This window comes from Mesoplodon bidens (genome assembly GCF_964165515.1).
Source record: "Mesoplodon bidens genome assembly, chromosome: 1".
Classification (NCBI taxonomy): Eukaryota; Metazoa; Chordata; class Mammalia; order Artiodactyla; family Ziphiidae; genus Mesoplodon; species Mesoplodon bidens.
This window is the reverse complement of record NC_138176.1, coordinates 36,273,782-36,301,717: the sequence shown is the minus strand read 5'-3', so window position 1 is coordinate 36,301,717 and position 27,936 is coordinate 36,273,782. Positions and strand designations below refer to the sequence as shown.

At 40.5% G+C, this 27,936-nt stretch overlaps 1 protein-coding gene across 3 annotated transcripts in view; it reads left to right on the top strand.

Moving 5' to 3' along the window:
* The first annotated feature begins 2,767 nt into the window (after positions 1–2,767).
* Positions 2,768–27,936, top strand: part of TNKS2 (tankyrase 2) — a 64,020-nt gene continuing 38,851 nt past the window's right edge. For all 3 annotated transcript variants that reach the window (XM_081232041.1, XM_081232040.1, XM_081232039.1), the window contains exons 1-9: positions 2,768–3,260; positions 15,074–15,298; positions 17,561–17,656; positions 20,091–20,127; positions 20,326–20,401; positions 20,776–20,870; positions 22,862–22,928; positions 25,430–25,616; positions 26,677–26,798. In XM_081232041.1, the coding sequence (XP_081088167.1) occupies positions 3,062–3,260; positions 15,074–15,298; positions 17,561–17,656; positions 20,091–20,127; positions 20,326–20,401; positions 20,776–20,870; positions 22,862–22,928; positions 25,430–25,616; positions 26,677–26,798 (1,104 nt within the window). In that variant the 5' untranslated portion in view covers positions 2,768–3,061. The remainder of the gene's footprint in view (positions 3,261–15,073; positions 15,299–17,560; positions 17,657–20,090; positions 20,128–20,325; positions 20,402–20,775; positions 20,871–22,861; positions 22,929–25,429; positions 25,617–26,676; positions 26,799–27,936) is intronic.

Genomic DNA, 27,936 nt, shown 5'->3' with positions numbered 1-27,936 from the left:
AATTATTATTTATAGACTTTTTGATGATGGCCATTCTGACCGGTGTGAGATGACACCTCATTGTAGTTTTGATTTGCATTTTTCTAATAATTAGCAAAGTTGAGCATCTTTTCATGTGCCTGTTGGCCATCTGTATGTCTTCTTTGGAGAAATGTCTATTTAGTTCTGCCCATTTTTTTGATTGGGTTGTTTTTTTGATATTGAATTGTCTGAGCTGTTTGTATATTTTGGAAATTAAGCCCTTTTCAGTCGTATCATTCACAAATATTTTCTCCAGTCTGTAGGTTGTCTTTTCATTTTGTTTATGGTTTCCTTTGCTATGCAAAAGCTTATAACTTTGATTAGATTCCATCTGTTTATTTTTGCTTTTATTTCCTTTGCCTTGGGAGACTAAGAAAATATTGCTATGGTTTAATCAGAGAATGTCTTGCCTATGTTCTTTTCTAGGTGAAAAAACATCTTTTTTTTTTTAGAGATGGCTTTTTTATTATTATTATTTTTTGGCTGCGTCAGGTCTTAGTTGCAGCACGCAGGTTCTTTGTTGACGTGTGCAGGATCTTTCGTTGCAGCGTGCAGGCTTCACTCTAGTTGTGGCGTGTGGGTTTTCTCTCTCTAGTTGTCGCGCGCAGACTCCAGGGCGCGTGGGTTCTGTAGTTTGTGGCACACGGGCTCTCTCGTTGAGGCACGAGAACTCAGTAGTTGTGGTGCGTGGGCTTAGTTGCCCCACGGCATGTGGGATCTTAGCTCCCCAACCAGGAATCAAACCAGCGTCCCCTGCATTGGAAGGTGGATTCTTACCACTGGGCCACCAGGGAAATCCCCAAAACATCATTCTTTTTTTTTTTTTTTTTTTTTTTTTTCTTTTTGCGGTATGCGGGCCTCTCACTGTTGTGGCCTCTCCCGTTGCGGAGCACAGGCTCCGGACGCGCAGGCTCAGCGGCCATGGCTCACGGGCCCAGCCGCTCCGCGGCATATGGGATCCTCCCAGACCAGGGCACGAACCCGTATCCCCTGCATCGGCAGGCGGACTCTCAACCACTGCGCCACCAGGGAGGCCCCCCAAAACATCATTCTTAACAGTAAAAGGTTAGATGTCCTTTTAAAAAACAGAACAAGGCAAGCATATCCAATATCAATACTTTTACTCAATATTACATTAGCGGTCTTAGCCAACCCAGTAAGGCCTAAGGCCTAGGATGGGAAAAGGAGAAACTTTTTCCAACATTCACAGATGATTAGACTGTCTAGAGTGACTTCCCTTGAAGTCCAGTGGTTAAGACTTCACCTTCCAGGGCTTCCCTGGTGGCACAGTGGTTAAGAATCTGCCTGCCAATGCAGGCGACACGGGTTCGAGCCCTGGTCCGAGAAGATCCCACATGCCGCGGAGCAACTAGACCGTGCGCCACAACCACTGAGCCTGCACCCCAGAGCCCACGAGCACAATTACTGAAGCCCAGGCGCCTGAAGCCCATGCTCCGCAAGAAGCCTACACACTGCAATGAAGAATAGCTCCCAGAGCTTCCCTGGTGGCGCAGTGGTTGAGAGTCCGCCTGCCGGTGCAGGGGACACGGGTTCGTGCCCCGGTCCGGGAGGATCCCACATGCCGCGGAGCGGCTGGGCCCGTGAGCAATGGCGGCTGAGCCTGCGCGTCCGGAGCCTGTGCTCCGCAACAGGAGAGGCCACAACAGCGAGAGGCCCGCGTACCGGGAAAAAAAAAAAAAAAAAAAAAAGAGTAGTTCCCACTCTCTGCAACTAGAGAAAGCCCGGGCGAAGCAACAAAGACCCAACTCAGCCAAAAATAAATACATAAATAAATAAATTTAATTAAAAAAAAAAGACTTCACCTTCCAATGCAGGGGGTGTAGGTTCGATCCCAGGTTGGGGAGCTAAGATCCCACATGCCTTCTGGCCAAGAAAAATATAAAATATTGTAACAAGTTCAATAAAAGACTTTAAAAATGGTCCACACCAAAAAAATCTAAATAAAAAACCCCAGCTGATCACTACCTTAAGCGTGAGAATTAATTATGTGCTTTATTTGTTTTCATAGCAAAAAAATAAATCGTAACTCATTGAACTTTGTCACCCGTATATCCACACCTCAGCCAAAGCAGCATAATATGGAGTTACGAGGGGTCCCTCATTTAGTCCTAAACTAATAACTATGGAAACAGTAATTAATCTAAGCCATGCCTCTCAATTATTCATTTAGAATTGGAACAAACTTTCATTGCTTTCCTAATTTTCTTCAAATGATCTTGGGGCAGCTCATCCAAATTTCCCATCAAGCAACTCATTCATTTCCGAGAAGTGGCACACAAACAGCAAAATAGTTGCGGGGGAAGGGAAGAGACAGTGGAGATAGGGGTGTGTGTGTGTGGGGGGGTGTACAAACAAGCGAAACAGAAAAGAAACCCCCAGGAGAAAGGAATTGTGGAAGCTGAAAACATGGAAATTTTCCACAAAATAAGTCCAAAATAATATGCAAAATCGGGGAAAAACTTTCAAGAGTTCTCTTCAGTGTAATAATGAAATTCAGATCAGGAAATCCATTCTTTAAGAAAGACCATAAGCAGAGTCGCTCCACTTCAGCAAAACCCACCACAAAGATGGCGGTGGGACGAATCCCCCTCTCCTCCCAAATCCGGAGGATCTCGCCTCACATTTCCCACAAACCCCTCCGCGCCGCCCCGCTCGCCGAAACCTGCCCGGCCCTCTACGACCACTGCGCACGCGCAGCGCGACGTCACGTGCGCTCCCAGGGCTCAGAAGAGCTGGAAGGAGGGGCCTTGCCAGCTTCCGCCTCCGCGTCGCTTCGGAGGTCGAACGGTGGGGTCGCGGTACCTCTGCCGCCGCCGCGGGGCAGCCGGGGTCGCGAGGCCGAGCGAGGGGCGCAGGGCGGCGCGGCCATGGGACTGCGCCGAGCCCGGTGACAGCAGGGATCCGAGCGGCCCGGGCCCTGAGCGCGTCTCCTCCGGGGGGCCTCGCCCTCCTGCTCGCGGGGCCGGGGCTCCTGCTGCCGTTGCTGGCGCTGCTGCTAGCGGCGGCGGCGGCCAGGATCATGTCGGGCCGCCGCTGCGCTGGCGGGGGTGCGGCCTGCGCGGGCGCGGCGGCCGAGGCCGTGGAACCGGCCGCCCGGGAGCTGTTCGAGGCGTGCCGCAACGGGGACGTGGAGCGAGTCAAGAGGCTGGTGACGCCAGAGAAGGTGAACAGCCGCGACACGGCGGGGAGGAAGTCCACCCCGCTCCACTTCGCCGCAGGTAACTGGGGCCAGCGCCGCCTCGCCTCGCCCCCAGACCCCACCTGCGCACCCCGGCTCGCAGGCCCGAAACCAGACACAGTGCTCCTCCTGCCCCCGCCCTTCCCCCCTGGGGCTCCGGTCCTGGTCATCTCGACGTCGTCGAGTGGGGACTGAGGAGTCCCCTAGGGGACTAGGGAGCGAGTGTGCCTTACTCACTGGAAGCTGTGGGGGGTTTTGTTCGTTTGTTTGTTTGGGCTTTTTTGCTTTGTTTTGTGTCGACCATACCTGTACCAACTTCCGGTCTTACTACCCTAAAAGGCCTCTGCATACTAGAAAGAGTAGGGACGTAGTAGACCTTGTGATTTAAAGGCCAGTTATCTCCAAAATTTATCGTTCTTGCACATTCCACTATAACTCTTAAAAAGCCTTTGGGTTACGTTCTTAATGCTTTTGTAAAATGCAGGGATGTGATTTAGGAGCAGCAGCTTAATTGATCATTGGCACATTAGCGTTAATAGATTTACCTGGGTAGCAGTCATTAGCAAGTTTCTGGAGACTAGAACTGGAAAGAGTCAAGTTTGGGAGAATTGATATCTGACCTAGGTTGTGTGCGGGCGGGTAGTCTCTGCCAGACACGTACAAATTGGGGTGAAAAGTAGTAGAATGCGAGGAAAGATGGTTCAGGTACTCTAGCTTGGATCTAGAATTTAAGTTGGGACTATCCTCGCCTCATTCTGAGATTTAGATCGTTTGAATTACGGTTTTTTTTCAATTTACATCTTATTTCTATAAAGCATTTATACTTTTCACTTTGAGGAAGGATCGTGATTACCTCTATCCTCAAGTGAGCCATGCGCAGTTGAAAGCGGAAATAGTCTCATACTTCAGATAATGCTGGTTTTTCACTTCGTGCGTTACATGATTGTTTAAAATAATTTTTTGAAAAAGCAGAAGAGTATGTTTTAAAGCACTCTCTAAAACATTCTTGGAGTAGGAATGATGAGCAGAGAAGCATAAGAAAGATTTCCTTGTTCACAGACATTGCTTTTACACTTTTCTACCAGTGGGAGATTTGTTTGTTTTAACCTGTACCTGTTTGAAAATGTAAATACTACTGGGAGGTATGCTTTCTCCATCAATTACAAATTTGTTGGGTTCTCATTGAGGAGCCTTTTAAGGGAGAAGGTTTGGGGGACCGTCGGTGGGAGAACTATAAACAGCCTGTGGGCCTGAAGGGAAGGATGAAGAATACCAAAGTCTAATCTTCTGTTTAGCCTAAAATTTTGGTGATCAGTGCTGCCTGTCCTCAGCTAATTTGGATTGTCCTGCTTGTCCGTGTAGTAATCATTTAAATAACTGATTTGGCAAACCGTCATAACCAACGATATGTAATCCAAGGGGTAGTGTTACTTATATTCTGTTCACTTGATCTGTGGGATAAAAATAACCAAAGAAGATCTTAGTTGCTACCTTTCAAGAATTTGTTGTATTAATGAGTTCATATCTGAAAATAGTAATATTTAGAGGCTTAAGATTATGGATTAGCTTCTTATTGACCTTATTCCTCTCAACCATCCCACCCTGAGTTCTGTCCCAACATTGCAGAGTACTTTTTACATAGATTTCATGTAGCTTGTTTAGACTGAAATGGAAAACGTATTTTAGGAACCAGCTTACCTCTCACAATTTACCCAAATTCTCAGGTACAGGTTATAAGCTTAAGAAGTCAAGGTATAAAAGAAACTAATAAAATAAAAATTACTAATAATCTACATTAAATCAGAGCTTTAAAGCCCTGCATTTAAACTCAGGTGTATTAGAAACTTTTTTTAATTAGCTCGGTAAATTCAATCTAAATTATTATTAGATTAATGAGAGAGAACGTGTTTTCTTAATTTTTAAATAAGTGCATCCAGCTGCATTTTTCTTAATATGTGGAGAATATATTTTATAAAATCTTTGTAGGTGGTGAGTTATTCGTTATGTTAATATGCATGTAAGCAGGTTATTGGAAGCTCAATGTAGGTGGGACTGTGTAACGGCCTGACCAAGCAGTTTCTTGTGTTTGTACATTATAGGGCAAGCTATGGGAGGGAAATTTTTTTTTAAGCCGATTAAAGCTTGGAGGTTTTACTGGGGGGTAGGATAGACATGATTTTATCTTTTTGTTTGGATTTCCAAGGAACAGGAATGAAAAATAAAATGAATCACGATAGAACAGATTAGAAAAAATTAGGTCTGTCTTTTCACCTAAAATATTTAGTTCAATTAAAGGAATAATCAATTGCCAGTCCTAAAGGAGTTAAGTTCTTCTATCAAATGAAAAAAGTAATCAACATAAACAGGAACTTTTCTCCTATTGTCTAGATTACATTTCTTAGATAAGCATGCTTTAAGAAGTCACTTCTTATGAGAAAAATTGTTCCCTCTTCAATCCCTCTGCCACCAGCCCCCTACCTACAACCCCCCCCCACACACACACAGAGGATATGAATGAGTTTTTTGTGACACATTACAAAACTTGTAGAGGCAGGTTGGTGGTAGGAAGGCTACAACTCTAATTTTGCTAAAAGCAATCACATCTGAAATTCTTGACAGTATAATCCCCTAGAAAACAGCAGATCTCAGTAAAGGAGATTGCTTCTCTGAACTTATTTCTGAAAAATGAAGAGGGACAGAATCTTTGGGAGAAGGTCATCTTGTTGTCCATCATAGCCAAAGAAAGAAATACGCAGTATTCTCAAGAATCTTAGAACTCGGGGGACTGGGCTGTGAGGAATAGAATTCCCTGGCTTGAGAATCTTAAATATTCTTTGGAGTGTGCAGAGAGGTATCATTCAGTAGGAAAATATGTAAAATAATTTATTAGGTTCAAGGAATTCAGGTATAGAGATGGTGGAAAGGAGGTGATACATATGTATGTAGCTAGAGAATGACTGGTTTAAAAAGAACTTGCATTGTTAGAGTTCTAGTTAAACAAGGTAACATTTGTTTTGTATTTGTAGTATGCTACTCAGCCATATACGTTGAACTAGTCAGACTTAACTTTATTATATTCAATTATGTGAATTGCATATAAGAGGGGTTTTTTGTTTGTTTGTTTGTTTTTTTCCCTGGAAGAGGGGAAATGGAACTAGAGCATCTGGAACTTATTATATAAGCAACTGATATGAAAGCTAGAGTTACTTATTCTAGAGATGAAAGAAGACTAAGGTTAAACAATGTTTCTGTCTTCACATATGTGTAAGATAGTCAAGTAGAAAAGTGAGAGAATATGACTCCTCTGGCCTTGGCAGTCAAAACTAGGGGCTAGTAGGTGAAAGGTTACAAGGAGTCAGACTGCCTTTAACAATCTATTCAACTGTGGGATTGGCTGGAAGTCTCCAAACAGTGGTTGGATTGGCATCTTTCAGAGATGCTGTAGAAAGGATTTCTGTATAGGGTAGGCAATTGGACCAGTAAGTCAGAATCTGACTGGTATAAGAAAGTGGAATGATTCCTCCAATTGAAGATTTTAACAACTCAGCTACCAAAGATATAATAGCTTTTGTGATTGCCATTGATATCCTTTCCCAAAATGGTGCTATTGAAGACCTCCAATAATGTTTCAAAAGCATTTCCTTCTTTTGGCTGTAGGTCACCGTCATAATTATGGGAGATGCACAAAATGTACCCACATTTCTTACTTAGGGCTAGAATTACAGACTTTTGTTTCCAGGATTGGTTTTTGCGGTGGGGAATAATTAAATTCTGCATCGGTAGAAAACCCCAGTATCAAATAAAAACCAGTCTATTTAAGAATTCAGAATTTTTTTTTGACTTATCAGGTCTCCCAGTATATTATCAAGACTTGAGTTATACCTTTTTCCTCAGCTCTTGATGGATTTAGAGGTAGGCAGTTGACTTCAGTAACAACCAGTCTGGAGTACTTGTTGCAGTATTTCTGCATTCAGGTTGTCAGAGGCCATGGCATCCTTTTCCAGGTTTCTTCCACTCTGACCAGATTATTTGTCCTAAGTTGAGCTAGGCAAAACCTTGTCCCCTGTGTTCCTCATTCTCAAGAAATATACGTGGGAAGTACTTTTTCTGGATCTTAGTAAACTAAAGTTAATAGTAAATGAGAAGTATAAAATGGTATCCCTTAAAAAAATCTGACGAGCCCTGGCTGTGTAAGTCAAGCTGAAGGCTGCTTGATTATACATTCCCATCTCCTAGGCCACAGGAGCCTTCTCTGTTTGATGGTATTTGTTGACATTTTCTGTTTCTGAATGTTTTCTTCTGACAAAGCCCTACATGACACCAGCCTACCTTTAGGTTGGCAAGACATCACTGTCATTTCGTATTGGACCAGCTGCATCATCAGTGGCCCATTCCACCTTTGGACTGTAAAAAGGGGGAGGTGATGGCTCTCAGTGAAACTTCCTAAGAGTCTAAGTTGGTTTCTCTGTAGTGACTTACAGTGCTTCACAGCTTTCTGGAAGCCATTCAGATGAAAGAATGTTTCCAGTAGAGCAGCAAAATATGATACTGTTAACAATAGTCATGGCTGGCAAGACAGTTCCTGGGACTGCTGAAACTGATGGCATCTAGACTGTAACGAAACTTGACAAAAGAGAAATTGAATAGACTACTTTTCTTAGTCATCACAAATCATTAACTTCATATTTTCTGTGGAGGTCGTTTGCTTACTGTTCCAACAAAGTATTAGCTATGTACCAAACAAATGTTTATCAAGTCCTCCTATATACCAGATACTAGCCTTGTCCAGTAGACAGAAATGAACAGGGAACAGTGCCTGCCATTAAGTAACACAGTTTATTGATCAGCAGATTTACTTTCCAAATAAGCCTGTTTGGTTTCATTGTCAGTGCTTTATAGTGGATTCAAACTCAGTATATGATTTCATCAGGATTTTCATGTTTGAAGATGAATGCTATTCCATAATTATAAAATAAACCACAATGTATCCTGAGCAGCCATGACTGCTAACTGTAGGCTTCTGATTCCTTTATAAAGAGATCCTTAGGATATGAAGATAGGCATTGACTCTAAGGATATGCCTATTCATGTTTTACCTGGCCAGTGAGAGCATGAACAGAATATACCTTGCAAAACTATTTTTTCTTCAAGAAATGAGTACTTAACAGAAGTGCTTTGAACTATTCTTGACACCGTAATAATGGGGGTTTTATCATGAATTAGCCCTCAGAGTTTGGGAAGCCATGTAAAGCTAAGGTTTCACCAAACTTCCAAAAGTAGAAGATTTTAAAATTTGAAATAGCTTCCTGCTGACCCCCTCTAAGTAATTCCTTTCATGTCAAGAAGTGGCTTCAAACATTCAAAATCTCAGACTCTTATCTACTGTCTCAGGATAGCAGCATGACCTCTGCACACATATTATATAGTCCTTACGCTGTGACTTGGAAAACATGCTGATCTGTCAGTCAGTCTCCAGATGGGTGTCAGACGTCTTAATGGCTAGGAAATCATGTTGATACAGTTATTGAAGTAGAAGTCATCTGTGTGTTGGACTGTTGGTAACTATGTAGATAAAATCACCTTAACCCTTTCTCCCTGTGTCTCCTCCCTAGCTAAAACTTCAATTTCAGTGTTTAGTCAGATGCATCAGTATCGATTCTCTCTCTTCACTTCTCAATGGTATTTTAACAAAAGGCTTCACTTGACCTTTCTTCAGCTTGATCACTGATCCTTTGGAACAGATATCTTCCTAATTGACACTATCTGTTGTAACAGCTAGATGTTCTACTACACCTATTTCTATGCCCACCTCACACTCCTTTTTTGGGAAGTTACTCTGTGAGTCACCATTTTGACTACTTCAGATATGTCGATTACCACTGAAGAAATAGTGATCCTTCTCAAAGTGCTTGGGCACATCAAGTAACTTTCCAAAGAAAGAGATACCTTTACTGATTTTTCTTTATGTTGATTCCTTTTCTCTTACTCTCCAACCTAAGTCTTTTTTTAAAGCTTTTCTTCCAGGTGGGTATTGCATGGCTGGGATAGCAGAGCCATTGACTGGGGCAGCTGTGGGTGGCTCACTTGGGAGGACAGTGTGATCAACAGTACCCAGGCTGTGGTAAAGAAGATTCAGGTCAGAGCATAGTGGCAGCAGGTTTGGCCTTGCCCTCCTTGAAATATTCCCTCGTGGCTTCTGCAGTGCCATTCTTTCTTAGTTTTATTTCTCAGTCTCCTTTTCTCATACTGTGATATATTAATTCAGCAAATATCAACAAATTGCTATGTGCCAGTGTGAAGGACACTGGGGAAGTAATGATGAACCAAGATAGACATTGATCCTCCTTTTATGGAACTTGAGAGTCCAGGAGATAAGTACTAAACAGTAATTATAAGTTTTAATAAGTGCCAGAGGATACTGCTGTGAACAACAAAGACAAAAACTCCTGTGTTTTTTTCTGAAGTTTGCATTCTAGTGAAGGAGAGGGGAAAACCAACTGAATTGAATGTGTCAGTGTGCCAAATGGTCTGCTGTAAATAGAATGCTCAGGGATGGCCTTCTTAAGGTGGAGACATTTAAACAGATTAGACAATGAGTAGAAATGAGGGATGCAAAGAGCAAGGGAGGAGTCCAAGCAGACAGGCAGCATGTACCACTGAAGTAAGGTTGGCATACTTGATGAATTGAAAGAAAGCTGGATCACAGCTCAGAAAGGGAAGAGTGGTATGAAATGAAGTTTGAGAAGGCGGTAATGGCCAGTTCATGCAGTAGACCTTGTAGGCCATGGGAGCGTGATTGAATTTTATTCTAAGCAGCAGTAGGAAGCTAGTGAATTATTTTAAATAGGGGTATTATATGATGATTGTGTTTAAAAGATCTCTGGGGGGCTTCCCTGGTGGTGCAGTGGTTGAGAGTCTGCCTGCCAATGCAGGGGACACGGGTTCGTGCCCCGGTCTGGGAGGATCCCACATGCCATGGAGTGGCTGGGCCCGTGAGCCATGGCCGCTGAGCCTGCGCGTCCGGAGCCCGTGCTCTGCAACGGGAGAGGCCACAACAGTGAGAGGCCCGTGTACCACACACAAAAAAAAAGATCTCTGGGGACAGAGTAGAAATGAGAGGCCCAATTAAGGAGACTTTTGCAATAGTTCAGGCTGGAGACAGTGGGTTGGGGCAGTGTCGGTGGAATGAAGAGAAGTTAGGGAACATGTTGAGTCTGAGATGCCTTTGAAATACCCAGGTGGAAATATGTCCAGTAAACAGTCTGGAATTCAGGTGAAAAGTCTAGACTGGAGATTTAAATTTGCGGGTTATGTATCTATGTGGTGCTTAAAGTCATAGGAGAAGATGAGATCATCTAAGAGGGGAAAAGAGGGTAGAGAACTGAGTCTTGAGGAATCCTGGCATTAAAAATGGGGTGGAATAAGCAAGAAGCCCCCAGGGAAGTAGGACATGTCCAAAACTTGAATTCCTCATCTTTTGCCATGAACCTGTTTTGGCTGCAGCCTTCCCCATCTGAGTTGATGCCAACTCCACCACTCCATTTCTTAGTCCAGAAACCTTGGAGTCATCCATGACTCCCCTCTCGGCCCCATCCTCTCTTAACCTCCTCACTCTTACCCTCACCCCACATCCAATCTGTGAGCAAACTGTGCAGGCTCTACCTTCAGAGTACCCAGAATCTGTTACTTAATATTCTGACAAGTTCCACCACATTATGGTCCAAACCACCATAATCTCTCATCTACTTCTATCCTAACCCCCCTTAAATTTAGTCTCAATACAACAGCCAGAGTGTACTTTTCAAATATAAGTCATATCATGTAATTTACCAGCTCAAAACCCTGCAGTGACACTCCCTTTTTCCTCAGAGTAAAAAAGCCACAGTTCTTACAGTGGTCCTCAAGCCTCTCTAGCTGGTCCTCATTACTTCTAACTTCATCTCCTGCTATGCTACCCCTTTCTCACTTGGCTCCATTTACTCTGGCCTTCTAACTGTTGGTCAGTAGGGCTAACACTCTCTCTTTCAGGTTTTTCATCAAATATCACCATCTCAGTAAGGCCTATGATGACCTCCCTGTTCCATTTTATGACCCACTCCACACACACACCCTGATCACTTCTTTTTTTTTTTTTTTGTGGTATGTGGGCCTCTCACTGCCGTGGCCTCTCCCGTTGCGGGGCATAGGCTCCGGACGCGCAGGCTCAGCGGCCACGGCTCACGGGCCCAGCCGCTCCGCGGCCTGTGGGATCTTCCCCGACTGGGGCACGAACCCGTGTCCCCTGCATCGACAGGCGGACTCTCAACCACTGCGCCACCAGGGAAGCCCCTCCTGATCACTTCTTATTCTACTCTTTCTCTAATCATCTTTTTAAAAAAAATATTTATTTATTTATGTATTTGGCTACACCAGACCTTCATTGCAGCACACGGTATCTTTGGTTGCAGCATGCGGGCTCTTAGTTGCAGCATGCATGTGGGATCTAGTTCCCTGACCAGGGGTTGAACCTGGGCCCCCTGCATTAGGAGCATGGTTTCTTAACCACTGGACCACCAGGGAAGTCTTCCTCTAATTACCTTCTAACCTACTCATTTTGTGCATTTGTTGTTCATCTCCCCCACCTCCATAGAAATTCCTCAAAGACAGAGATTTGGCCTGTTTTGTACACTAGTATGTCCCAGGCACCCAGAAAAGTGTCCATTACATGGTTGATATTGCCTGATCATTTGTTAAATGAACAGATGAAACAAGGAAAACCCAGGAGTGTGTGATATCATGGAAACTCGGAGAGATGTTTCACAAGGGAGGGAGTAGTCAGTTGTCAAATGTTGCTGAGAGGTCTAGTCAGATGAGGAAAAAAGGCTTGTGCGCCCCCATGTTCACTGCAGCATTATTTTTCTTTCTTTTTTTTTTAAATTGAAGTATAGTTAATTTATAATGTGTTAGTTTCTGGTTACTGCAAAGTGATTCAGTTTTATATATGTGTGTGTGTGTATATGTATATATATTCTCTTTCATATTCTTTTCCATTATAGTTTATCACAACATATTGAATAAAGTTCCCTGTGCTATACAGTAGGACCTTGTTATTTATCTGTTTTATATGTAGTAGTTTGTATCTGCTAATCACAAACTCCTAATTTGTCTCACACACACACACCCCATTTCCCCTTTGGTAACCATAAGCTTGTTTTCTATGTCTGTGAGTTTGTTTCTGTTTTATAAATAGGTTCATTTGTATCATATTCTAGATTCCACATATAAGCGATATCAAATGATATTTGTCTTACCCATTCATCTGTCCATGGACATTTAGGTTGCTTCCATGTCTTGGCTATTGTAAATAGTGCCACTGCAGCATTATTTACAATAGCCAAGACATGGGAAAAAAAAACTTAAGTGTCTATCAAGGGATGAATGGATAAAGAAACTGAGGTATATATACACAATGGAATATAATTCAGCTGTAAAAAAAAAAAAAAAAAAAATGGGGCTTCCCTGGTGGCGCAGTGGTTGAGGGTCCGCCTGCCGATGCAGGGAGCGCGGGTTCGTGCTCCGGTCCGGGAGGATCCCGCGTGCCGCGGAGCGGCTGGGCCCGTGAGCCGTGGCCGCTGGGCCTGCGCGTCCGGAGCCTGTGCTCCGCGGCGGGAGGGGCCACAGCGGTGAGAGGTCCGCATACCGGCAAAAAAAAAAAAAAAAAAAAAAAAAAGAATGAAATCTTCCATTTGCAACAACATGAATGGACTTTGAGGGCATTATGTTATGTGAAATTAAGTCCTGGGGATGAAATGTACAGCATGATGACTATAGTTAATAATACTGTATTATATATTTGAAAGTTGCTAAGAGAATAGATCTTAAAAGTTCTCATCACAAGAAAAAAAAATTTTAACTATGCGTGGTGATAGATGTTAACTAGATGTATTGTGGTGTCCATTTTGCACTATATACAAGTATCAAATCATTATGTTGTGCACCTGAAACTAATATAACCTTATATGTCAATTATATCTCAATTTTTTTCTAAGGCAAAAAAAATTGCATTGAATCTATTGCCTGAAAGCAGCTTGAAAAACACTAGTCTATAGGACAAAATCCATACACCACCTTAGTGTGGCTTGTAAGGTTCTTCCTCATCTGGCTTCTGCCTACTTAGGCATTCTGTGTCCTGGCTACTATGAATGATTAGCTCTTTCACACTTCAATGCCTGTGTACATTTTATTTCTTCTGCTTCAACTGCAGAGCTCTTTCCTTGCTTAGCTTTTTCCCACTCCCTATCTCTTTTCTCCTCACCTCACTTCTCCTCTCATTTTCCTAATGATCCCTTCATTTTTCTGTAAGCCTTCAGCTCACATGTCATCACTGGACTCTCCTTTGGGATAATCCTTCCTGTTCTCTGTTTTCCCCCAATTAGGTATTCTCTTCTTTGAGTTCTAGTAGCATTTTCTATATACCTCTTTTATGACAGTTATAGTATATTGAGATTACTGTTTCTCCACATCCTAAATTGTAAACTCTTTGAGCTTAGGGAGAATCAAAGATCGAGAATAGGGAGTATCAAAGACACCCACCTCTGTGACATAGAGCTTAGAATATTTAGACAAAACAAAACAAAACAGTTAATCTCTTCAGTCATCTAACTCTTCCCTCAGTTGCAGCCAGGCCAGCCTCAGACATACACCTTGGAAACATTGTATGTCGTTGCTTTCTCATTCAACTCCACTCTGGTCTTCTTAGAAGGACTATATTCAGGCTTGGTGGTTTTAAGAATATTCTGATAAAATTTCAGATGAATGTAAAGGTCTTTTCTCTCTCTCCCAATATACAGGTATGTCTCCCCAACTGCTTTAACATATGCCTGAAATCCTTTTCTTTTTACTATTAACTGTAAAAAGATTTTAGGTGCTGTTACGTGGGAATGGTAAAAGATTGAAACTCATTGGTACTAAATCTATTAACCAGTATAAATGAGTTGTCAGACTTCTTTGGTTTTTTTCCTTACGGGGGCAATTGCAGCAGAACTGTGGGACATGGGGGTTTTTTTGTTTTTTTTTTTGCGGTACGCGGGCCTCTCACCGTTGTGGCCTCTCCCGTTGGGGAGCACAGGCTCTGGACGCGCAGGTCCAGCGGCCGTGGCCCTCAGGCCCAGCCACTCCACGGCACGTGGTATCCTCCCGGACCGGGGCACGAACCCGCGTCCCCCGCATTGGCAGGCGGACTCTCAACCACTGTGCCACCAGGAAAGCCCCGGGACGTGGGTTTTTAAAGAAGGCCTCCTGCCTAGGCAGAAGTTGCTTGTGTTGTGCAAGTGGCAAAGTAAGGGCTCCTTTGAAGACACCTCATCATATCACACTTCTGCCTAGTATCACCTCTGTCTATCTTCACTACGTAGACAAATACAAACATTTTTGTTGCTGTCTCATAGTCCCCCAGTTCACTAGAAACATTTTATGAGATAGATGTGGGAAAGGGATTCTAGCAAGAGTTGGTTAGTATATACTTTGAATACCTGAAAATGTCTGCCCACAAAATATGCAGAACTCGTTATTTGCAAAATTGAATGCTGTTGTAGAGTGGGAAATGTTTGAACTTTGGGCTTTCAGTCACTAATTTCATAACCTTCCTCTGAAGTTAGCAGTAGTACTACCTAATGCATTGGAGAGACCCTTTGACTTTCTAATTAAGATTAGTTAGTGATATATTTCAACAATGAATTCTTGAATCTGTTACTGTTTTGCATCCATTCCCACGTAACAGCACCTAAAACATTTTAGCATGGCTTGTACTTATTGATTCTAATTTGATATGTTTTCTTTGGAGAACTTAAATGTGGATCATTTGTTTTCTTCTAGGTTTTGGACGGAAAGATGTAGTTGAATATTTGCTTCAGAATGGTGCAAATGTCCAAGCACGTGATGATGGGGGGCTTATTCCTCTTCATAACGCATGCTCTTTTGGTCATGCTGAAGTAGTCAATCTCCTCTTGCGACATGGTGCAGACCCAAATGCTCGTGATAATTGGAATTATACTCCTCTCCATGAAGCTGCAATTAAAGGAAAGATTGATGTTTGCATTGGTAAGACTGTTTACATTCCAGAATTTTTCTGAAATAGTTTGTAACTATTCTCAATCTTAATTGAATTCATTTGTTAATGTGATCAGATTCTGCCAGGCTAAATTTAAGTATTTAAGAACATTTCGTGATTAATCCAACCACTGTTTACTGAGTGTCTTTTTGTATGTGGTACTGAGCTTAAATATTTTAGAGAATAGAGTAGTACAGAATTTCTCTTCTCTAGAAATATGGATTCTCTTGGGAATAACACACACACAAAGAACCAGCTGAAGGTGTGGTGGAAGTGAACAGAGTGTTAGAGGATAATGAGTGCAGTGACTGTGCTGGAGTTGAGTCACTCCTTCCTGAGTCTTCCCAGGAAGTACTGGGGAGAAAGGTCAAAAAGGTAGGTAGTGACTTCTTTATAAGAAGCTTCGGATTCCAGGGTAAGGAGCTTGATATTGTTACGTAGATAGTTTGGAATCATTGATAACTTTTAAGGAGGGGACAGTGTGGTGAGAGCAGTATATTTTAGAAAGAGTGATCTGGTAGAGGGCTGAGTAGAAAGGATGGCATTAGGGAGACTAGCTAGGAAGCTGTAGAATAATGCAGATGAGAAATGATGAAGGCATGAACTAGGGTGGTTGTAGGAGAGTAGAAATGGCAGGATAAGTAAAGAAGCATTTGAAGGAAAAACTGTCAGTCATTTAAGATACTTTAATGAATGAAATAGAATTTGCTTAACAGATTGGTCACTGACAGAAATTGTTGGTGCTTGTATTCATTTGTAACTATAAAGGCTATAGGCATAAGGAGTTTATTTAGTCCTGTTTTTGTGTGTATATATGTGAGAAGGCTGCTTATTTGAGAATTGTCATTAACCCGGTATTGACTTTTCTGAGCTTAACAGAGTCAGAGATTTTGGACTGCTACCTTACCTCTGTTTCCTGATGCAAAACAGGGACACTTGAAATCCTTGAGACAGATAGAAAACCAGTTCTGTGCACTAGGAAAAGTCTAGGGACTCTATGCTAGACTTAAATTGTTCTTTCTCTCTCTCCCAGCCCCCCACCAACCCAAATCACTTTATACTGAAGTCATGAGCTTAGTTTAAATTAGGTTAGGTAATTTATAAAGATAAGAAAAGGATTACCTAGTAACCTCTGTCCAGTTCTCCTTTCCTGTGTGTTATCTTTTTTTGGTTGTTTTTGTCCTTTGTGTTATCTGCCCTCTGCTCAGAATCCTTTTCTGGTACCTGAGTTTCAGGCATATAAATAATTAGCTTTAATAATGTAGGGTTTTCCAAATATAGTTATAGATCTGCACTGTCCAGTATGGTAGTTGAAGACTTGTAATGTGGCTAGTTCAAATTGAGATGTACTGTAAGGGGAAAATACATACCAGATTTCAAATATTAGTACAAAGAAAAGGAATGCAAAATATCTCAATTTTATATTGCTTACAATGTAAATGTAAATATTGAAATGACAATATTTGGGGTATATTGGATTAAATAAAATATGTTAAAATTAACTTGTTTCTTTTCATTTTTATAATCTGGCTGCTAGAAAATTTTAAATTACTAATGTGGCTCACATTTTATTTCTATTGGACATCACTGTTAGAGATAGGAGTACAGTGGAATGAACATTAACCCTATAAAGGAACAGAAGCTGAGCTTCCCTTTTTGCATGTATTTGCCTGTCTTTCCCCAGCTCCTTATTTATAGAGTGTGATGGAATATCTTTATATAACCAAATAACAATATGTACAGAGTATAGCACAAGTCTTTTTATGCTTTTTGGGTTGTAATGTAGCAGTTTTGATTGGGGGTTTGTTAACTCTGCAGAGTGTTTTTTTCTTTTTCTTTCTTTTTTTTTTTTTTTTAATCCCGCAGATCCCTATTCCTGGGCTATTCACAGCTTTAGAAATTTCATTTTTGCTATTATAGAGTAATCTTTCTAGGCAGTGTTCATTTGGTGTGAGAAAACAAGCTTTCAAGTAAACTTGCCTTTTAGTTCTTTATCTGTCCTTAATCACTTGTTTAGCAAAGGAAAATCTGACATTGAGCTTAGGGGAGATAAATGAAATGTGTCTAATACATTAAATAATGGAATATTTTATATATTCTTATCTTTAAAATATAACATTTACCACACTATCAGGATATAAAAAGTCTTTAAATTACTTTGAGACTTCTGGACCAGAATTTTTGAGAAAATGATTTATTAAAATCAAATTGTCACAATTACCATTTTGAAAGGTAGTGTTGCTGTTTTGCAGTGCTCTTACAGCATGGAGCTGAGCCAACCATTCGAAATACAGATGGAAGGACAGCATTGGATTTAGCAGACCCGTCTGCCAAAGCAGTGCTGACTGGTAAGTCTACATACTCTCTTTGGGTATTCTGGGAAGAATATAAAGAATGAACTTGCTAGGTAGACAGTCAGTTAATGACCTCAGTGAGATTTTTTTAATAGTATCAGTCCAGTTGCTATTCTTTTTTTTTTTTTTTTTTTGTGGTATGCGGGCCTCTCACTATTGTGGCCTCTCCTGTTGCGGAGCACAGGCTCCAGACACGCAGGCTCAGCGGCCACGGCTCACGGGCCCAGCCACTCCGCGGCATGTGGGATCCCCCCGGACCGGGGCACGAACCCGTGTCCCCTGCCTGCATCGGCAGGCAGACCCTCAACCACTGCGCCACCAGGGAAGCCCTCAGTTGCTATTCTTTTTTGCATCTGAACAGGTGACATTTGATTCTTGTCTAAGGAAGGTAAAGTTTTCTGGTTTTTTTAATTAGCTTTTAAATTTGTGATTCCTGCCTTATTGGGGGCAGGGGTGGTAGATAATTGTGTGTTAGTAATCATTCTCTTGCTTTTCTAAAAAGGATTCTGGGCACATCAATTTCAGTACCATGAAGAGTGAGAATTATTGTGTTCTACTGGAACATATTCATGTGCTTGCAACCTATTAAGATATATAAGGCTGTGGTCCCTAGGTTTAGGTTTATTTTAGACTGTCGGGCTTTTTTGAGTGGTAGTATCTACTTCACATATTTTCTCCCTTACCAGAGTATTTCCTCTGAAGCAACTCTCTGCCATATTATTTTTTGGATTCTTATCTACTCTGTGATCACCATTAGAATTATGTCTAATAGTCAAGAGCTTGAGGGACTCTGCTTTGAGCTTTTGTGCTTGGGCTTTGTGATATTTCTTCTGGTATTACTGAGAAAATTTAGACTAGTCCCCTAAAAGAGTTCTAGAAAAGTGAGCTATTGTAACCAACAATTCAATGTTCATTTCCTCCTTCCCTATTCCATGCTATTCCCTACTTTTACCTTTGCTAAAAATCTTGGGGCTTGGGCTTCCCTGGTGGCGCAGTGTTTGAGAATCTGCCTGCCAATGCAGGGGACACGGGTTCGAGCCCTGGTCTGGGAAGATCCCACATGCTGCGGAGCAACTAGGCCCATGAGCCACAATTACTGAGCCTGCGTGTCTGGAGCCTGTGCTCCACAACAAGAGAGGCCACGACAGTGAGAGGCCCATGTACCGCGATGAAGAGTGGCCCCCACTTGCCACAACTAGAGAAAGCCCTCACACAGAAACGAAGACCCAACACAGCCATAAATAAATTAATTTATTTATTTATTTTTTAAAAAAAACTTGGGGCTCAAAAGAAGCCTTGCACAGCAATCAATATACACTTCATATTGTGGACACCAGTTAGGATTTCGTTTAAGCAAATAAATAAACACTTATTATGTTAATTGAAATTGTATCGATTTTAAAGTTTTTGCTTGTATTCATTTGTAAATATAAAGGCTATAGGCATAAGGAGTTTATTTAGTCCTGTTTTTGTGTGTATATATATATATATTTTTAAATTTATTTTATTTATTTATTTTTGGCTGTGTTGGGTCTTCATTGCTGCGTGTGGGCTTTTCTTTGGTTACAGCAAGTGGTGGCTACTCTTTGTTGAGGTACGCGGGCTTCTCATTGCGGTGGCTTCTCTTGTAGCGGAGCATGGGCTCTAGGCATGCGGGCTTCAGTAGTTGTGGCTCACAGGCTCTAGAGAGCAAGCTCTGTAGTTGTGACGCACAGGCTTAGTTGCTCCGTGACATGTGGGATCTTCCCGGACCAGGGCTCAAACCTGTGTCCCCTGCATTGGCAGGCAGATTCTTAACCACTGTGCTACCAGGGAAGCCCTATTTGTATATATTTAAAGCAGCATTGTAATAAAACAATTTTAGTGTAGAAAAATCTTCTGGATTCATAAAAATGTTAATGATTATGTTTCATTGGTGATGCTATAGAGTATCTTTTGTAATTTCTGTGATACTGTTATATTTTTATATTGGATTTTGTTTTGTTCTGATTTTGAATGAAGTTGTGAATGCATTTTGTCTGTTAGACAAGTAACATTGGTTTTATGAAATTTGAGGAGTAAAAAAGAAATGGAAAAGGTTACCCATAACCTACCCCCTAAGACAAACTTTGTTAAAATTTTGATTTATTTCCTTCTTGGCTTTCCTCTTTCTGTGCATATTGTTTTCATATAGTTGCGGTAATGTTTCATTATATAACACTGAATCTCTTTTTTTCACTTTCATAACAAAGGTATTCTGTCTGTCTTCATATAAATATTTTTAAACTGCACAGTATTCTGTTGATTAACTATTTTCCATTTATTGGAAATTTATTTCCAGTTTTTTCTACTTTAAATATAGTTCACTGAGCATCTATGCATAAAACTGACATTACTTCTGTAATTAATTTTTTTTTAATTTCTGCTTTTTTTTCCCCCTAATTCACAGGTGAATATAAGAAAGATGAACTCTTGGAGAGTGCCAGGTATGTACTAGTGTTACAACTATGTATCATAAATATTTCACCATTTTTAATTTTTAATTTTTTAATTTAATTTAATTTTTTTTTACAATAAGCAGACTCTGTAAAAGAGAATGAATTTTTTTTTAATGGTCACATACACGTCTCCAGATAGGACCTGATAAAGAATACAAATTGCTAATACATTTTTTTGTACACTAGGAGTGGCAATGAGGAAAAAATGATGGCTCTGCTGACACCATTAAATGTCAACTGCCATGCAAGTGATGGCAGAAAGGTACTTCCTTTTGCAACTAAGTTTGTGTGCATTTCCTGGTAACATGAAATTGTGTTTGTCTCTTAACTTAAAACATTTGACAAAAATGCTGATATTTTCTTTTAAGCAATAATTTGGATTAATTCTTAACCTTAGTAAAACTTTGTTAATAATAAACATTTAGGTAGCTTCCTCTTTGCAATAGTGAACTTATAAACTATTATACTATGCCTTTGGTATATAGTTGGATTTTGTAAAACCAGATTATTACTGTTATTTAGACAATGAAGTTATAAAGGTTTTTCTGGATTTCTGGTTTTATATTTGGATTTTTACCTTTTCATGCATATTTTTTAGCTATTGAATTTTATTAATTTGTCTGTTTAACATTTCAGTCAACTCCATTGCATTTGGCAGCAGGTTACAACCGAGTAAAGATTGTACAGCTGTTGTTGCAACATGGAGCTGATGTTCATGCTAAAGATAAAGGGTAAATAAACATTTAAACAAAAATGAGGATTTCTTAAATGTTACTGTCCTTGTGGTAATCTCTGTAATCTTGTAAAAATCATATTTTTTACTAAACGGCATAAAACATTTATTGAGCTTTTATAATATGCAGATTGCTCTGAGAGCACAGGGAATTAATTATAAAACCTTAAGGCCACCACCCATAGGTCTTACACTGTACTCTAGGAGGCATGAAAAGATACCTAACAGTATAAGTTCTCTACTAAGTGTGAGGTGATAAATAGAAAAGGATAGCACTTATAGGAGTTCTTAGGAGGGAATGCTCAGTGCTCGCTGTAGTGGTTGAGAAACCCTTCTGGAGGAGGTGATACTTGACCTGGACTTAGTTCAAGAAAGCAGAGAGTTTAGGAAACAGCACTCTCTGCAAGAGAATTGATGTGAGAGAAGGTGCTAAAACAGATACTGCAGCATATCTTAAGAAACAATGACTAGACCAATGTGGCTGAAGCCTATGATTAATATAGGAGATAAGTAAAGGTTAGGGTTGGAGAAGTAGGTAAGAACCAGCTTTTAAAGAACTTGGTATTCTAGCCTAGGGAATTCAAGCTTGATTCTGTGAGCCACAATAGCTGCTGAAGGATCTTAAGCAAGGGGAGTGATTCTTCTAAAAAAGGAGTTTTATGAAAAGAGGAGTTTTAGGAAACACACTCTGGCAGCAATGTGTAGGGTAGATTGAAGAAGGAGACTAGAGGCAAAAAGAGCAGTTAGGAGAGTGAGCATTGTAGGGGTTCAGGCGTAATAAGATCTGCAATAGTAGTGGCAGAGGAAATGGAAATAAAAAGAAGGCACAGACGCAAGAGATATTACAGTGTAAGGATGGTCAAGGTTTGTTGAATATCTGGATGTGATGAGGAGAATAGTAGAGATTATTACATTTCATATTCTGAAACTGAATGAGTGAGACCCAATGATACACATACTGAAATCCAGTAGAGAAAATGAATTATCCTGGAAGGGGGAAACATTGCGTTCACTTTTAGAAGTCTTGGTTTTATGAGATGATGATGGGAACTCGGGTGGAGGTAGCTAGTAGATAGTTGGGAATGAAATTGGTGCTCAGGTAAGTAAGAAATCATAATCAAAATGGTGAGGAAAGCCATGAGCCTCTACAGAGAGGACTGATAGAACCAAAAACTAAGCCATGGGTGGCCCTCACTCAGCGGTGGCCATCCCTCAGCAGCGGCCATCATGATGATGTCTGTGGCGATTAGTGAGTGATTCCCAAGGAGGAGCAACTTACAGATATAATTCAGGATTTTAAGGTTCTGCTGTACCTTCCTATATAGAAAGTTCTTCCTCCATTGCTGTCATGAAGGAATTGGGTTTTATATTACGGAATATAGCAATTTACCTTACAGAATCTTTTAAAAAAAAGTTTCAAAGAAGAGCCAGTGTTTGAGCTCTGAGTTTGGAAAAGATGTGTAGAAGTCAGAAGGGAGGGAAATCTATCCCATTACACCCAGGGGATACTATGGAGTTCAGGGAACTTTAAGTGGTTTAGCATACTGTTACTGAAGGGTAAGGCTAGAGAGTCAGATCAGTATATGCCAGGCTAAACAGTTGGAGCCATCATTTGAAAGCAAGGAAGTAGCAATGAAGGACATGAAAACGAGGACTAACCATATCAGATTTACCTTTAGAAAAATCTGGCTATAGCTTGGAGGATAAATTGAAGTGGAGCCCGTTTCAGTAGTACAGGGAGAAATAAACAAGGCCCAAACTAAGGGGAGGGCAGTAACAGTGGGGGCAGGGGTGGGGGGGTGGATTTGAAAGAGACTTGGGCGTTAGAATTGTTAGGACTTAGGGTTCAAATACATATTATTAAGTTTTATACACTTTTGTTAGAAGGTCACATAAGCTATTTGCTAGTTAAATTTGCGTAAATTTAATTAAAATTAAAGCCTAGGGAATCTGTAATAACACAGGGTTTTCCCCCTTCTTGTATTGTAGTGACCTAGTGCCCCTGCACAATGCCTGTTCCTATGGTCATTATGAAGTAACTGAACTTCTGGTCAAGGTTAGTTCTTGTATACTTTTCTTATAAAAAATTACTTGAAATACATAGTATATATGTCTTCTTTGTGTTTTTAGTGCTTGGTGGATATAGAAGGAGTATTTATAATCATTACAAAATGTGGCTGATCGATAGATCAGCATCTGACTGCTTTGAGATTTTTGAGATACCGTAAGATTTTTTATATAAAGTAGCTTTCCCATTTTGTGAATATCAGAATAAAGTTTTGAAGCTTCAAAACTCTTGAAAATATCAGAAGTAATTTTTAGTGGACCATATGTTATTAAAACCACCAGTTAGATTTTCCAGACCTGCCCAGTTGTACTTTGGGTTGGAACAGGCTTACTTGGTAAGCCTCACTTCTTCCGTTATGCTGGGCAGCTATTGTTCAACAAGCAGGTTGCAGGGACTGGCAAGAAACTTCTTGTTTTGCTCCCTGTTGGGTGAGAATAGAAGCTATGTATTCTCTTTGAGAGTGGATTCAAGGATGTTACCCACACCCATTTCTTTTTGTCCCCCAGTCTCTACATATGTAGTTGACATTCTTCAGACTTCTCTCACTCCGCTTTCATTCTGCCCTTGAAACTTTTCCGCATTCTGCCAGTAGCTGTCATGAGAAGGGAAAGAGAGCATTTGTTTCCAATGCCTCTCTGCTTCCTTTTGGGCATGTGCTACCACCGAATATATTTTCCCACAGAAATAACTTTACTGTAATGATTAGATACTCTGAGTAGCCCATAAGCCTTTTAAAATGTATAATGTGACTATAATATTACACATTTAACAGTAATGCTTTTGCTTATTGTAAAACTGAATCTTGAATTTAACAATATTTGGAATGTTAATTGTGGATGAGAGTGAAACATGAGATAGATTGCATTGGGACTTACAGACAACTGAATGGTGTTTTCCTAAGACCTAGTGTTCACTAAGTAAGAGTGAGAGGAGGTCATATATAGAGGGGACGCTCAGTGAGGTGAGGGTGCAGTTACCAGAGCAGTCAAGCTCAGGAGAGTCAGGAGTTATCTAATAGTTATAAAACACTGTGTTTGTTGAGAATTAGTTTCCCATCATTTAAAGTATTAAAAGAGTAAGCAGCTGGTTTGCCTCCTGCAGAAATGCTATGGAAGGGATTTTGTGTTTGATGAGAGGTTGAGCTAGAATGACCTCTGTGGTTTATCCAAATCCAATACTTGGCAACATCTCAAATTAAAAAGACTAATACCAAATATTAGCAAGGATGTGGAGCCCTGACTCAAAACGTTGCTGATGGCAATACAAAAATAATACAACCACTTTAGAAAACTGTTTGGCAGTTCTCCTAAAAGTAAACATACATCTTCCACAGGACCCAACAATTCCACCCCTAGGGATTTATCCAAGAGAAATCATAGCATGTATCCAACATTCATAGTTGTTACGAATGTTCATAACAACTTATTCATAATAGTCAAAAACTAGAAACAGTCCAGATGCCCATCAACAGGATGATGGATAAATGAATTGTGGTATATCCATACAGTGGAATGCTACTCAGCAATAAAAACAAACTTTTTTTTTTTTTCTTTACTTTTATTTATTTTTGGCTGTGTTGGGTCTTCGTTACTGCGCGGGGCTTTCTCCAGTTGCGGCCAGCCGGGGCTACTCTTCATTGTGGTGTGCGGGCTTCTCATTGCGGAGGCTTATCTTGTTACGGAGCACGTGCTCTAGGTGCGCAGGCTTCAGTAGTTGTGGCACATGGGCTCAGTAGTTGTGGCTCATGGGCTCTAGAGCGCAGGCTCAGTAGTTGTGGCACACGGGCTCAGTTGCTTCGCAGCATGTGGGATCTTCCCAGACCAGGGCTCGAACCCGTGTCCCCTGCATTGGCAGGTGGATTCTTAACCACTGCACCACCAGGGAAGTCCCCAATAAAAACAAACTTGGTACAACATGAATGAATCTCAGAAACATTGTGTGAAAGAAGCTAGACACAAAAGTACATACTGTGCTATTCTACTTTTATGAAATTCAGGAACAGGTGATTCTAATATATAGTGCTAACAGTCAGATTGGGGGCAGGAATTGTCTATAAAAGGAGCATGAGGGAACATTCTGGGGTGATGAAAGCATCCTCTATCTTGAATTGGGTGATGGTGTCACAGATACACACATTTGTCAAAACTCATCAAACTGTATACTTAAGCATTTTACCATATGTACATTATATCTCAGGAAAGGAAAAAATAGTTCTTGAAAAGGATGCAGGTTAAATGTAAAGCTTCATTTTTAACTATTTTTAACAATAAGAGTTAAATAGGCACTTGTGGGTAGGCCTAGCAACCACTGACTGTTTTTCTGCTGGGAAAAAAATTACTCTTTCTGAAGTAATTGGTTCGAAAAGTGACCTTTGGGAACATAACCTTTTTAAGCTTGCATGCTGTTAAATTACACACCACTGATAATTCTAAATTCTCTTAAAAACTGAACGCTAAATATATGCTTTACCCACCCTACCCCACCCCCAGCATGGTGCCTGCGTAAATGCAATGGACTTGTGGCAGTTCACTCCTCTTCATGAGGCAGCTTCCAAGAACAGAGTTGAAGTGTGTTCTCTTCTCCTAAGTTACGGCGCAGATCCAACACTGCTGAATTGTCACAATAAAAGTGCTATAGACTTGGCTCCCACACCACAGTTAAAAGAAAGATTAGCATGTAAGTATAAAATGATGAATATTCATTCAGCTAAGCTCTTATATCAGTAAACTAACATTTTTTCTTTCTTGTTTGTTTTTTGGAAATTTTTGAATAATAAGGTATTTTCCGTAGCCATGGGTATCTATTATTGTTCACACTAACATATTTAATCATTTGAAAGTTTTCTACTCATTTTGCTCTTAAGATGCTATGAAAAGAAAGTGTATTTGGATTTGCTTTTTTCAAGTCAAGTTAAATGCTTTTTGTATGTTACTCTTATAGATGGTATGCTTTTGGAAAGAAAGAATTTGAGTTTTATTCCTGTCTTTGATGTGACTTCCTTATTAGCTGCTGTGAAGTTTTGAAGTGTTACTTGTAGGATTGCTGTCTTGTAAACGTAGTCCCCAGATCTTACCATCTAATATTCTTTGCTATCTGGGCAATTCTGTGCTTTTCTGTCTATAACTGAAATAGACGTAGTGGTGAGAAATAGGCACGTATTTCAGATATAGTATTACTATACATAAATAGGAAACTTGTGTTAAGCTTGTATTATTCTGGAATAGTAAAATATCATGGGTGGTTTCACAAGTCCGATGAATAATAACGAGGAATCTTGAGAAAATGCCCTCTTTCATTGATCAGTAGGTGGCTCTTAGAAATATCCTGCTAGTCTAGTCCCCAATTCTCTGATGTGTGAGCAGAACCATCTGCTGCTGCTATACTGTTAATATGGGGACTATGATCACCTTTCCTTTTATTTCTTTACTGAGAAAAGTTCTGTGCTTTGGAAAATTCTCAGAACTCTCGGGTCTGGGAATATATAGCAATAATCTATATATCAGACCTTGAATAGGCCATGTTGTATACACATGGGAATGAATTGGGTCATAACTGAGGGGAGCTGGCATACCACTGTCTCCCTTTCCAAGGGTTATATTTGGAGAATATCTTTAGAGCTTCATTCTGGCTACGTGGTAGATAATTCTGAAAATAAGTTCAAGAAAAATACTACATCTGGCAAGTCCCATAAATTTGCTAATTCTCATGCAGATTTAAATGCTTTTTCTTCATCTAGATGAATTTAAAGGTCACTCGTTGCTTCAAGCTGCACGGGAAGCTGATGTTACACGAATCAAAAAACATCTCTCTCTGGAAATGGTGAATTTTAAGCATCCTCAAACACATGAAACAGCATTGGTAATGTTTCAGATTTAAGTTTTTAAAATGAAATAACCAAAAACATGCTAAATTAATCATAATGTCTTACTTCTTTTGGTGATGCAGGATGACTAACATAATGTCCTACTTTTAATAACAGTATTGTTTTAAAAATATGTGCTTTTTAAGAATTAATGCCTGTAGGTATATAAAGAAAAAATTGCAAACAATACAGAAAAATAGACAACCACATCCGCTCAAAATGCAGTACTGTTGTTCATTTGCACATCCTTCCAAAAATTTTATTCACATACTGGCATGTATTATATGTGACTTTTCTATTATCATAAATCGTATATATCATTTGCGCTTTTTTAATTATAAAGAGCATAAATGTTTATGATTGAAAATTTGGAACCCACTGAAAAAGAAAATAATCTTGCCATCAAGATAAAAGCCACTTGATTTTCCTTTTGGTATTGTAATTTTTTCAGAATTAGATCTAAAGTCTGTATATATCCCCTTTATACTGTGTGAGTAAAGTATCTGTGTGAGTAGAGGCAGCTTCCCTGATAGAGGTAATGTCAGCTCTGTGGTGCTGTAACAAAGTAGATGAGAATTGGGCAGTCTATGGAAAAGCAGTAAGAAAAGAATGGAAACTAGTAAAGGTAAGTGGTGGAAGATAGGAAAGGGAATGTTGTGATCAGAGGCTACCTTAGAAGTAGAAATTTAAAGGAACAAAGCTGTATGAGTTGCAGAATGTGCTTTCGGTGAGGGAAGATGACACTAAGTAAATTAATATCTTTAGGGGAAGATTTAACTTGTAGTAGCCTTACTTACCTAATATCTTTTATGGTTAATTTTCTTTCTTATGCCATGATATAAACTCTGAAGTTTTATGTAGAAACCTATCTATAAAACATTGTAGAACTTTTTGCTACTTAAAAAAAAAATCCGTATTTAAAAAAAATAGCAGGGCTTCCCTGGTGGCGCAGTGGCTGAGAGTCCGCCTGCCGATGCAGGGGACACGGGTTCGTGCCCCAGTCCGGGGGGATCCCACATGCCGCGGAGTGGCTGGGCCCGTGAACCATGGCCGCTGAGCCTGCGCGTCCGGAGCCTGTGCTCCGCAACGGGAGAGGCCACAACAGTGAGAGGCCCGCGTACCACAAAAAAAAGA